Source organism: Marmota marmota, unplaced genomic scaffold (assembly GCF_001458135.2).
Source record: "Marmota marmota marmota unplaced genomic scaffold, marMar, whole genome shotgun sequence".
In the NCBI taxonomy this organism is placed as follows: domain Eukaryota; kingdom Metazoa; phylum Chordata; class Mammalia; order Rodentia; family Sciuridae; genus Marmota; species Marmota marmota.
The window spans coordinates 3227901-3241151 of NW_025999842.1; the positions used below are offsets into that span (position 1 = coordinate 3227901).

Genomic DNA, 13251 nt, shown 5'->3' on the forward strand with positions numbered 1-13251 from the left:
CTCACATAATACAATAGGTTCTCACATAAATAAAAACAAGCTTTCTCTCTCCTTAAAAAAAAAAAAAGTATACTCAGAGGTTCAAAGTCTGTTTATTGTATCATCTAGTGATACTCATTTCACTTCTAATTGAGTTAAATCCTACATTAATATTTTATACTAAAGACTACATTACAGATTTTACTATCATTAATATGCCTTTTATCAAATGAGAAAAGAGAGAAGGAGGTAACAACTTGTGGCTGACATATATAAATATGAATATAAAACAGGGGAAATATGCAAAACTATCCCAGACCCTATCACAGTAGTTATCCTAACCTGAGTAATACACATGAAGACAACTAAATGCAATAGGTCTGAGCCTATTGCATTATTTCTTCTATTATAAAATAATTTTTGGTATATGAAACAATGTTCTGTGAAATACTATCACTAACCAAACCATTCAGTGAATTCACAAATGGATGATGTTGCCAAAAAATCCATTCCAGAATGAGCATTCTAGTAAGAATGAATCTGATGCACTCTCCTATGCTGGAAGCCACCAAGTGGCTGTTATTTCAAGTGTGGGTCTTATATCACAAGGTCAGCACTTGACTCTGCAGCGGGTAGGAGAGGTGCTAGTCAGATCAGCCTTGCTAAGAAATCCATTCTGTTTGAGACCATATATAGCTTCCCTCCTTGTATATATTGTTTTTCTGTGGCTGCTGTAAAAAATCACTACAAACCTGGTGACTTAAAACAAGAAAAATTTGTTCTCTCACAGTCCTGGAGTCCATAAGTCTGAAATAAGAAGTATTGGTCTGGATGCTTTCTGGATGCTCTAGCAGAGAACTCCTTCGTCCCTCCTCTCCCAGCTTCTGATGGCTGCCAACATTCCTGAGCTGCACCACTGCATTGCTGCCTGTCTTTTCACCACCTCCTCCTCCTCTCAGCATGTGTAGCATCTTGCTTTTATAAAAACACTTGGAATGGTATGCAGGGCTAGTCCAGATAATTCAGAGTTGTCACATTTCAGGACCCTTCACTTAATACATCTGTAAGACCCTCCTTTCAAATAGGGTGATGTTCACAGGTTTTAGAAATAAGGCCCTGATCTCTTTGGAGCCACCATCCAGTCCACTGCACTGTACCTTGCCTTTTTTTTTTTTTTTTTTAATGAACCATTAATCAATCATGGTACATTCAGGGAAAGAGACTAATTTCCATAGAATGGATCATCCTGGTCTTTTCAGCAGGGGTGTCTTTGGTGGGAATTTACATAAACACAACAAATGTCACTCAGAACTTTTCAGAATTCTTTGTCGCCACTCTTTAATATTATCCCAAGTCTTTGATCATTTGGCCAAATCATTTCCAAATCCATAACTTTGTCAGTTTTCCTTCTAGGAAAAGTCAGCCATCAGATGTACTGCCTAAAGTCCTCTCATAGGGACTATTTTCTTTCCACACATCTTTTGGGGCCACTCTTAAGTGAAGCTGTAATGCTGCCCCAGTAACTTCCAGCTGGTGTCTGCATATTATATGGAAAAAGTTATAAACCAAGTTAAATTGTTTCCTTTTTCAATTTCTCATGAGAGGCCCAGCATACATTAGAAGTTGTCCAAGACTTTAAAGACGCTTTGATGGAGGGACTGAAAACAAAGTGCAGACAGTGATCAATACAAACAAGGGGTGGTGAAGAAACTGGCAAGAGTATGCTGCTGTCATCATCCTTAGGGTCAAGGAACCAAGAAAGAAAACTCTTTGTGAGCTCAATGACAATTAGAACCATGAAGTGGCTTCCCAGCTGAGGCTGTGGTTGTTGAGGGAGCGAGCTAGATTTGGCAACGCAACACCAAGGTTGGGAAAGAGCATGGAAACATCCTAACCATTCTGGAAGCTTTTGATCTCTTGTTGGTATCTCTTAATGGTTAGACCAACTACAAGCCAGTTAAAGGGAGCTGGTTTAGTCCACTTTCTGTTGCTACAACTAAATAGTACTAGCTGGTATTTTATAAAGAAAAGATTCTGGAAGTCCAAGAGCATGGGATCAGCATCTACTTGGCATCTGGTGAGGTCAAGATATGGCAGAGTGCATTACAGAGTGAGACAGAGTAATAAGCCAGGTGGAGAGCTCCTTTGTATAATGAAGCCACTCTTGAGATAATTCACTAATTCACAGATAGATGAATTCGTTCATTAGGGATGCCTCCCATACAATTCACCTCTTAAGGTCCCACCTACAAACACAATTAACACATGACTTTGGGGATTAAGTTTCCAACACATGAATTTTGGGAACACATTCAAACTATAGAAGGAGCCAGGACAATTTTGTCCATATGGTTCAGCATTTCAGGTCAAAAAACAAGGCAAAATAGGTCAGAGGTGTGCAAACAGTCACCAACATACAACATTCATGAAGTTAAATATGTGAGCTGAGAGTAAAGTGGCAATGCACCAAGAGCAGATGTGACGGTCATCCGAAAGCTGCTCTTGCCATTTACCTGTGTCTTCATAACTCCACCTGATGAGGGATCACTGTTGTTTATGCCCTAGTTTGTCACACAGGGTCAGATAACACCCAGTCCATGATGGGCAGCTCAGTTTACAAGATCATTTTTTATTCTGAGGTCAGATATACAATCTCTAGCATGGCTCACAGACAATCTGGCCCACAGGATCTGTTTCTTAATGGCTATTTGGGGACAATGTCATGACTTTTCTCTAAAACCCTAAAGGATTTCACTGTACTTCTAAATAAAACGTTGTCAGATGCTGCCTACAGAATTGCTTTGTGCCAAACACTTCAAGAACCATTCCACCTGATGGATTTTATATCTCAAATAGCAGAGTAGCTTGCATTGTGATTCACAGTAGTCACAAATAATTCTCTTACTCTGGACCTAATTCTAAACCAGTAGTCTGATGGGTTACTTGATAAATGAGTCAAAGCAACACCCTCAAATGTGCATGTTGTTTCGAAAGTCAGCAAGATGGTAGCAATCACTGAGTCTGTTTAATAATGCTAGGTGGTAAACTCTTAACAATTTTCTTTTACTAAGGAGGAAATATGTCAACCTGCTATAGACCACTGGACTGCCATAAATTTTATTGATGTCATGGCCCTTGAATTACACCATTTATTTTCCTTAACACCTCTTGCACATAAGTTCCTTTACCAGGAATTCATTATACTTGCTACCTTCTACTCCCATCAAATCACTTTGATGTTATCCGTATAGATGTCCAAAGTAATGTCTTAGGGCACTAAGACAAATGAGAATCCCACGAACTAGATTCTTACAGAAAACTGTGTGATTGACATGGTTCTAAGGTTAGATGGCAAAAGTAATAAGGATTACACTGAGCATTGAAAACAACTGACTTATCTCTACTTAAAAGGAGGAAAAAAAACATTTAATGATTTTAGTTAAATATTCAGTTCCAAAATTTTGTTAATTTGCTTCAATTAGCTGACTACATGTGGAACAGCTATTGAGCTTGGAGTTACATGGTTAAGTTAATAATGATAATAAATGTCATACTCCAAGTCTCTCCAATTTCTGTTCAGGCTAAATGGGAGAGTTACATGGAAGTATAACAAAATATCATCCCTGAATCTTTTAGACCGTGAAAGGTGGCATTCACTCAGAAATGTGGCATTACCTTTGGTCATTGGTTTAATGAGGAAGAGACATTTTAGGAGCTTTAACTTTGTCCTTGATATCATAATAGCCCTCATTTCATGAGACAGGGGGGCAATGTCAGCCAGAGGATGTCTGGATTTACCTATAATTACAGGAACTGGGAAGTGTATATTTGGGGATTCACTGTGTCATTGTAAACCCCCATTTTGACTGATGACCAAAGTAGTAATTTTGGTGCCTGATAATCATCAGCAGCTGAATCAGTGTCTTAGTAATGACCCCCACACTGTTTCTCTTCTCTTTTGGTGAAAGATAGGAAGATTTATATTTATATTTCTTGTAACATCGTTGCAGGGAACTTCCTTAAATGAAATTTCCTTAAGGGAACCTGATGTTTCCTTTACCTAAGCAGCTCTGGGTCTATACACTGGATCTCATATGGGAATTTGTTAGGAGCTGTGTCTTTCCATTGTGACAAATCAAGTCAAGCCTGTGTTCACCAGATTCAGAGTTATTTACTTATTACGTAGGACTTTCCTAGGTTGCCCATCTATTTCAGACTTAGGTATAATCATAATATGATGCCATCTACCATAGATATCCACAGGCTAAACCATTCTAATAATCACTGTGGCTCTGCTAAGCATGACTAAAATCATGGCCACATTGTCTCTGACATTTAATTACTGCAGTTTAGCTTCTCTAATCTGTGATGCTACCATTTCTGCTGAAGTTAGGTACTATTCAGAGACAACCTCCTTCCTTTCTCTATTAGGAAACAGTCATTACAAAATTTCTCAAAGATGTTGGTCCTTACCAATATATGTCTCAGACACAGTAAGGGAATAGTCAAGTGGATAATACACAATAAGTCTCCAGTATTACTAGCTCCATAAACCTTTGATTCCTTCCACTTCTGAATCTTTTTTTTTTTTTCCAATTCTGAATTTCTAACATACATCTCATTTTCATGTAGGCTATCCTTGAGAGTCCAGGTTTTAATTAAATAACTGACAAACCATTAAAACCATTCTTCACTGTTGAGCTCTGGCCCAAAATTAAGAATTTTTAGTAAGTGCGCCTATGTCAATAATTTTGGTGCACTCCAAAGATATGTTTCTTCCTGCTTTTTTTTTTTTTTTTTTTTTTTTTAGTACTCTGAGAATCTATTCCTATGCATTTCTGCAGATGAGAATTAGCCAAATCCTATCATTCTAAAATCTCCTTCCAGGATAGAGTTATGTATTTGTCCATCTCTGGGGCAGGTTATGAGATATTTCTCCTTATAGAAACTGACTGCAATGGCATGTACCTGTAGTCCCAGCTACTCTGGTGGCTAAGACAGGACAGTCATTTGAACCCAGGAGTTTGGGTCCAGTCTGGGCATCGTAGTGAAAACTGGTCCCCAAATAAATAATTAAAAACAGAAATAATTCTCCATATGGATCCTACGACATTCAAAGAGGAGAAAGCAGGTTTAGGGAAGACCAGAAATTCCTTGGAAGGGAACTGCCTTGGTTGAGGTCATTACAGGATCTTAAGCAACACAGGACTAATATCACCTGAAATCGGGGATGTTCAAAGGGATCCATATTCTCAGAGTCATCGGAATCTACCTGAATATCCCTATTCCAACTCTTTGGATCCCAATCCTTCCATAGTCAATGCCACCACATTCTCAGCAAACAACTGGACTGAGGCTGAAAGTTTCAGTTTTGAAACCCACAGGTCAAGCTTTAGATCTTGTTTTAAGACATTTTAGGTCTGCAGCTATGAGATACATGGGGTTTCATAGGGTAGTCACAGAAGCTCCCTTCTCTTGGGGAAGGCCTCTTACAGTCAGTCATAGAAGGACACAAACACCTCCTTGCTCTGAGTCAAGAATTTAAAACACGAACTAATTTTCTTTCTGTAGGCTCTGCAGTGCAATCAGAAGTAGCCTTGCCACTCCAGTCTTTACATTCCTCATTTGCATCATAATAGTGTCACTTGTCTGCCAAAGGCTTGCCTTTCACAGCCATCCCATTCCAGGTGACTATAGGTGACAATTTAGCTATTTGCTTCATAGAAAACAGAATTCCATTTTCCACTGAACATGAAGTTGTCATTGTCCATAAACTCAATTAAGTCAGACAGCCAATCCCATATTATTTTAGGAATCTGTTTCATCAAACTTCAGTGCTAAATGCTGCATTAAGCAAGGTTTAAGGAATGGAATAGTTTGCCACTCAAGGTATTTCAAGCAGTAAAACTTCTAATTCTCAGGATTAGATGCTTATAAAATTATTGGTCATTTGAAAAAATAAAAGTCAAAAAGTACACTTAGACTTCAAATGCTATTCCCACATATGGCACAACTGGTATCACAATTATCACTGAATGCATTCACAAAATTGGTGAAATGACAGTAGTACATGCAGTCCAGCTGTTGCCAACATTTTTACCTGTAGGAACATATTTATTGATTGTACTACTACAGAAGATGACAACCTCCTATTCTGCCTTCTTCAAATTTTATTTATGATTACCTCATGTTGACAAAAACTAGATTTGCAAGAGAATCACAAGCATGCAAGGAAATCTGAGAAATGTAATTTTTAGTTCTCCAGACTCTAATACTGAAAGAAAAATGAGAGAGAACATACTAGAAGAATGGTAAGTTAATTCACACCTATAAACTTCTAGCACATTAGCCTGAAGATGGTGCTGGATTTTTTAAGTAGTAAACATTCAGGGTAGACCTCTAGAATGTATACTTCAAATCTCAACTATAATCATGTATTAAAAATGTGTTCCCCAAATTCATCTGACTGCTCTTTTGCCCACAGGTTCATACACTACTTTGCTTTGTGGAAGACATATTAGATACCACTTTTTCTAGGGCTGACCATAATAATTCTAATAAAATGAAAACACTTAAATGTTATTGACTAAACATAGCTTTGAAGAGCAGTCATTTGTTCTTTTGTAACCATGTAATATCTTTATTAAACTTTTCTGACAAGAATTGAAATTTGAATACATTTGAAATTCAACTATATGTAAAGAGCTGGCACTCTATCATATTCTTATAAAAATGCAAATGTTGCATAGGATTCCCAGGTTAAGGAGATTAGAACATAAGCTGTGCTCAAAAGTGAGGCAAGACTGTTGGTAACAAAATATTACCTAGACTCATAATCTACCCACACGCTCATTGCTACACAGCTTGGTAGTCATTATTCTTGAAAGACTGGTTCTTAAGTTATCCTCACAGGGAGGAGAAACTCAGTTTAAATATAATGGGTGATAAGGAATTTCAACTGGATACTTTTCTTTTCCCAAAATTAAAAAAAAAAAATGTTTTTTGTAAACTTAGAAAAGAAGCATCCCCCTGACTTGGCTAACATTGCCAACAACAACGACAACAACAAAATGGATTCAAGGATACCCGAGACTGACAAAGTATCTGAAATATGCTTATGGACTAATGATACACTTATTATTTATGAGTCATAGCATTGCATTTAAATTGAAAAATAATAATGTTGAGATCCTACCTTTTCAGAAATGGCTTTATTATTTAAACCTTCCAGGATTTTTTAAATTTAGGATGCCTTTTAATTTGGATACATTCTCTGTGTAGATGTTTAGATATAATGGTACCTTCTGATAGTTGTACTACATAGTGTGCATTTAGTCTCAACGGAGATACTAGTTTAAGACACACTCCCAGGGAAAACCTTGCACCTGAGAATGGGGGAAAAAAAATCAATAACTCCAAAGTGAGTTTCTATTTAAGATCAAATAGGACTCCAAGGAATAAAGGTAAGAAGGAAAATTTATTCATGTGTGGATGTGTTACCATGCCTTTACGTGGTAAAATGAAAAAGACAATAAACAAACCCCCTAAGGTCTACTATTTAAACAGAAAAAAACTTTCTCAAAGGACACAATAAAATCTGTATCTGGAAGTTGGAAAGAACACCAAGGGTAACTCAATCACCTCTTGCCCACCTAAAAATTCTGTCACTTCAGCATTTGAAGTCAGCTATGGGCCACCTTCTTCAGTCACAAGGTTCTTCTGGTGATATATTCTAGAATCTGAATGATCATCAAATGGAAGTGGTTCTATATATTAATTAATTTTAATTTTTTTAATCTCCTTCAGGATTCAAAACATGCTATCAAATACAAAGTTTTTAAAACATGTGCCTTTCTTTTCACAGCTGTGCCTTCCCTCTGCCAACTGATATTCAGAAAGCCAACTTCTAACACTTATATGATTCGTAATGTTTTGAAACAAGAAATCTGTTTCTTCTGCTTTTCTTTTCCACAATGATTCTTGCCATTCAGAAGTTATCTGCCTAGAATACCAAAGAGAAAGTATGGATTCTACAATGTAGTGCTTAAACAATTGCTTTCCAAGTTCAATTGCCAAAATTACTTACATGATGAGTAGCAGGTGACGGATGTCCTTCAGATGGTCTATGGTTATTGCTCAGGTATAGACAGCTCAGCCTCGTGGTGCCTCTCAACTCTGCAACTCCATTTACCACCCTGTGGGATGCTTTAATCTAGCTCACCCAGGTCTAAGCTGAGCATGCCAGCTTATATCTGGTTATCTGTTGTCATCTTTTCCTCAATATGGATAGTGTTGTGAATACAGCTGGCTGGGATTATGGCTATAACAAGGAAAGAGTTGAGAAAGTGTGAACAACTCAGTCTGGTGTTGCATCCTAATGAGGGTGAGATTCAAAAATTCTGCCCCAGTAGTCACTACACAGTGCCTAAATTGTTGTATTAACAGATAACACACTGAAAAAACACTTCTACCTCAGGATCTGTTTCTCATACACAGGGCAACTGAGTTGAATATATGAAACAAACCTGTACATTAAGATATTCCTAATAAACTAAACACTACTTGACATCATATTCTAACATGAACATCATAATGCATACTAAAATATATGAATGCCTAGAGTGTAGAATGAAGAAAAAAGAATAAACTAATAATGTTAAAATCGAAACCAGTCATCAGTCAGTATCCATCAGCAAAACAGAGTCAAGATAACACAGAGAAGAGAAAGAAGAGCTGTAGTCACTGATATTATTAGGAAACTTGCTGTTCCAGATCACAGCTATTTCTAGCCTAAATGTACATATTGCAAATATTTAATAAATTCCTGATTTCTGTTTAATAAAGTGTTTAGTTAGTAACCGAGTTTTATTGCAAAGGAAATGCAATCTTTATCACTGAATCTTAGATACAAGTCCTAGATACAAGTCTTAGAGATATTATGAAAGGTATTGAAAAAGGCTGTACTTATCGCATTTTAATATCAACTTTGATAAAGAAATTTAAGAGTAAGGACTGAATGATGTAGCAGAAGAACACAAGAGCTCTCTATGTAAAAATAATTTAGAAGAAAATACTATGTTTATGTCTGAATTCAAGGCTACTAATATTAAGTAAAAATATGCTGCCATTTTTACTAGAAACTACAATCAAGTTCTAGTTTTATTTCCTATGTAAGACATTAGTAGCAGAAAAGAATTAAGAATATTAACCAATATTAATCAATATTAGTAATATAAATAAACATCTAACAGATAATTTAATTATAATAAACTAACAAAAAATCACTTTTCCCATAGCAGTAGTATATTTATTGTGCTGAAATCAGGAGGCAGGGAATGGATAGCTCTGGGGAACCAGTACAGAATGTTCACAAAGATTTACAAATCTCTAGTCATTACACACTGAGGAGCAAAAACAAAGGTGTTGATTCCTCATAGACCAAACTATGTGTGCTGCATATTTTCTGTAATTCTCATAACTGCATGCCTTTGGGGGAAGGTATATAATTTTAATGCACAATAAATATTTTATAGTTTACAAAATATTCTGAAATCGTTTGTACAAACAGCATACATCCTACACATGCAGTTTTGACATGTTGAAATACTTAGAAATATTCATGCTATATTTGTCACATTTTCTCTTTTCTATAACGATCCCTCTGTGACATCCTCTAACAATTTAACCTATGTAATGAAACATGGTACAAGTTTTCTTTCCCACTTTATTTCTAGTTTTTTTTTTTCATTTCTACTGTATGAAATACTTCATTTGTAAATAGCAAATTTAACTCGATAGCTCTGACAACTCTCACTGTTACTCATTTTGTGTTTTAACAATTAATACTTTATAACATCACGCACTGAATTTAACGATCTTTAGCACCAAGGAGTCAAGGATATTGCACCAAAATGGGTTTACACTTCATATTTTTGTTAATAAATAAGATTCTGCAACTTAGTCACAAGGGAGATAGCACTCCAAAATTAAACACATTGAGAGAGAAGGAGAGTTTCACAGAAATGTCGGTGTATGCTATTTGTTAAAAAACAAACAATACTAATGGATTCAAAAGTTAAAATTAAAATTTACATTAGAGGACTCCTTGATTTGTTAATTAAAATTTATTTAAGTGTTCTTTCCAACAGAAGAGGTAGGTATATTTCCACATATGAAAAATCAGTAACAGCTACAAATCAAAACAAGGAAAGCCTGATAAAAATCAATATACTCTCAGCTAACAGCACACAAATGAACTATCTTGTGATGTTACTAAGGACACGAGTTGCTTCATGTTTCAATCATACAATAATATTAGTTTTCATAATATGCTTCTGCTAGTAATAGGAGTACTCAAAGGCTGCCTTTTCATTACAAAAATTGTTTCCCACAGTGATTTGTGCTGAGAGTCATGGAGACTTTTGGGTCACAAGACAGGATTTTACTGTAATTCTTTCTTATTTTCACCAACACCATCATCATCAAGCCTCTAAGATTCTACAGAGATCAGCAGATTTTTTTTAAATTTAATTACAACCAAAAAGGTATATTCTGACTAGAGGTGGAGAGATTTGACCATTCTGGTCAACCAATGAATTCAAATGCACAAATTTAAATGTATCCAGATTTCCAGCTTTGGACAAGAAAATGTAAGGTAACTGATTTTAATCAATAGGTAACTGGTAATTGAGACAAATAAAAATTTTATAAAAACTCTGTGATTGTCTAAAATTCAGACTGAAGGACGAATGAATGTCGGATACAAGAAAATTTCCCTCATTAGACAAGTGGATATGAACAGAGGGAGAGTGTCCAAAGTCACATTAGGACTGCTTTGGTCTGGACAACATCAAGGCTAATAAAAAAGAAGGTTTAAAATAAAAACTTCATAAATAAAACATCCGGGTATTGTATTTAACACTTTACTCAGTCTAAAGATTACTAGTACATAAAGTACATTTGCCTTTTCTCCCCACCCCCGACTCTCCTTTGCTTCTGTTTTCCCTGAAATTTTATATGACATTAGATTTTCCTCACTGTCAACAACAGTTAAGGCCCAGTTCAATTTACTCTCCTTTTGCTTTTCCATTTTTCTGATTTTTTCCATTTTCTATCACTAGCTGCTTTTCTGATTTGTTCACACCATTTGCTGAAATACCATTCATGGTTGTTTTTCCAGCTTTTTGTTTCTTAGGTTCATTGTATGTCCGAACGTAGAAGTTGAGAAAGAGAAATATGAAGCTGATTGCATAGGCAATTAGAGCCCAGTGCATCCATTTGGGGAAGGGGCAGTCAGTGTAAAGAGACAGAGCTGTGTGCCCAATGGTCACATGGAACTGAACCTGAAAAGCAAAAACAGTGAGTGATGTATTTAATCTGAATGGTAAACAACTTTTAACAACAATATCAGAATTTTCTATGTAGCTACACACTGCTCAAAATGTTTAATATTTCTGTAGTTTCATCTCATTCAGATTATAGCTCAAATACCATCTCTTCAGCCTGGGGTCTCTAAATCCTGTTACCCACAGTGTGTGTGTGTGTGTGTGTGTGTGTGTGTGTGTGTGTGTTTAGAGAAGAATGGTAACCATCTGAAGCTGTCTTCTGTATCTGCTGATTTCTTTACTGTCTACCTTTCCATCAGAATATAATTCCAGAAGGTGGGACTCTGTCTTGCTCAAGATGATTCCTGAGTTCTTGCCAAAGACTTCAGTGTTTGGACTATTTGAATATTGGTTGAATAATGTTATCTTATAAGAGGAAATCAATGGCCTAAAAGAGTAAAGCTGTAGTATCGGAGGCTCTTTGTTGCCCCCACACACACATTTCAGACTGACTTTTGTCTGCCAAAGCATCAGCAAGCAGGAATGTCTACTTGAAAATGAACTTATCAAATGGCTCATCATTTAACTCTTACAGAGTAGAAAGAAAAAATTTCTATCTGTATGAACACTATTCTTTAAAATCGAATGTTCTGATAAAATTTAGTATTACCTGAAGTAAACACAAAAAGAATTAACTTCATTTTAATAGTTCTTCAAAAGAGAAAAGTCAAAACTTAGATCCTTAAAATAAAATAATTTTAAATTCTGGTATATTAATAGGTGAGTGGCTTGTGATGTAAGAGTTAGAAATTCTATGGTATTAACTTTTTATAAGATTAACTTAATTAACTGTTATGAGAACTTCTGGCTTGGAAATACAAATTGAACATTCTAGTTGGAATGGGCTACTATGGCTTCTTTTTTAAGAAACAGCATGACCAGTACTGTTATGTTAAATATCATTAAAATAATTTATTCCACATAAGCCAGAAATTTGTATCAATTAAACAACCTTTTCTAGTTTCCCATGGCAAAAATCCAAATTTTACAAACTTTTGGTTTCATAATGATTCTTAGAACCTGCACTACAGAAAAAGGGTGTGTAAAAGGGTGTGAATTGAGTCTGGCATTACTCAAGGAGAGCAGGACCAGGCTCCAGACAAATAGATAAAATACTTCATATGATTTTGGTCATCTCTTCATTTTCTCAAGACAATTTATAAATTGCTGAGAAAAATGAACTATACAAACTGTATAAACAGGTTACACAAAAACTGGAGGAAGCTTCCTGTAGCATTTTGGTTACACATGAATTCTTTACACCCAGCATTCCCCAAAGGTTGTGCTTCCTGTTTGGTTAGGTAGCTGTTTAGCAACTTAAAGCAGAGATGGTAATGTTTCCAAAATGTGATTCCACTGATAAAATTGTGTACACTCTATGATTAAAGCAAATTATAATAAATTCTAAAGCTTGGAGATTAACTACCACTTTGGTTTGGGTTCTTAGTTTGATTATAGGCCAGTGCATAACTCTGGATGATGCTCTATGCGTGTACTCAGATACTATAGGAAGTCCTATTGGGAAAGTGCTGAAAACTCTTCTGAAGACTAGCATTTGAAATGCCTGTCTCTGTTCTCTAAAGACAGGATTTTAAGAGAATTAAGAGGTGTTCCCTGGTTCTTATCCCATTCCTTGGCTCTGTGTCTTCTTTACAATTTTACGTTCAAAGTATGTGGGATCTGTTAACAAGAACTAAAAAGTGGTATAAAAATAAGAAAATTGGGGGCTGGGGTTGTAGCTCAGTGGAAGAGCTCTTGCCTCGCACGTGTGAGGTACTGGGTTCAATCCCCAACACCACGTAGAACTAAAACAAAATAAAGGTATTGTGTCATCTACAACACACACACACTCTCTCTCTCTCTCTCTCTCTCTCTATATATATATATA

General features: G+C 36.0%; 1 protein-coding gene and 1 long non-coding RNA gene across 2 annotated transcripts in view; one reads left to right on the forward strand and one right to left on the reverse strand.

Annotated features, from left to right (window-relative positions):
* LOC125616322 overlaps window positions 1–8303 on the forward strand; it is a 48447-nt gene extending 40144 nt beyond the window's left edge. The window contains exon 4 of the long non-coding RNA XR_007346948.1: window positions 7844–8303. This is a non-coding gene — a long non-coding RNA (uncharacterized LOC125616322). The remainder of the gene's footprint in view (window positions 1–7843) is intronic.
* Window positions 8304–9260: 957 nt separating this feature from the next.
* Window positions 9261–13251, reverse strand: part of Elovl4 (ELOVL fatty acid elongase 4) — a 29182-nt gene continuing 25191 nt past the window's right edge. The window contains exon 6 of the mRNA XM_015498930.2: window positions 9261–11321. Within this exon, the coding sequence (XP_015354416.1) occupies window positions 11046–11321 (276 nt within the window). The 3' untranslated portion in view covers window positions 9261–11045. The remainder of the gene's footprint in view (window positions 11322–13251) is intronic.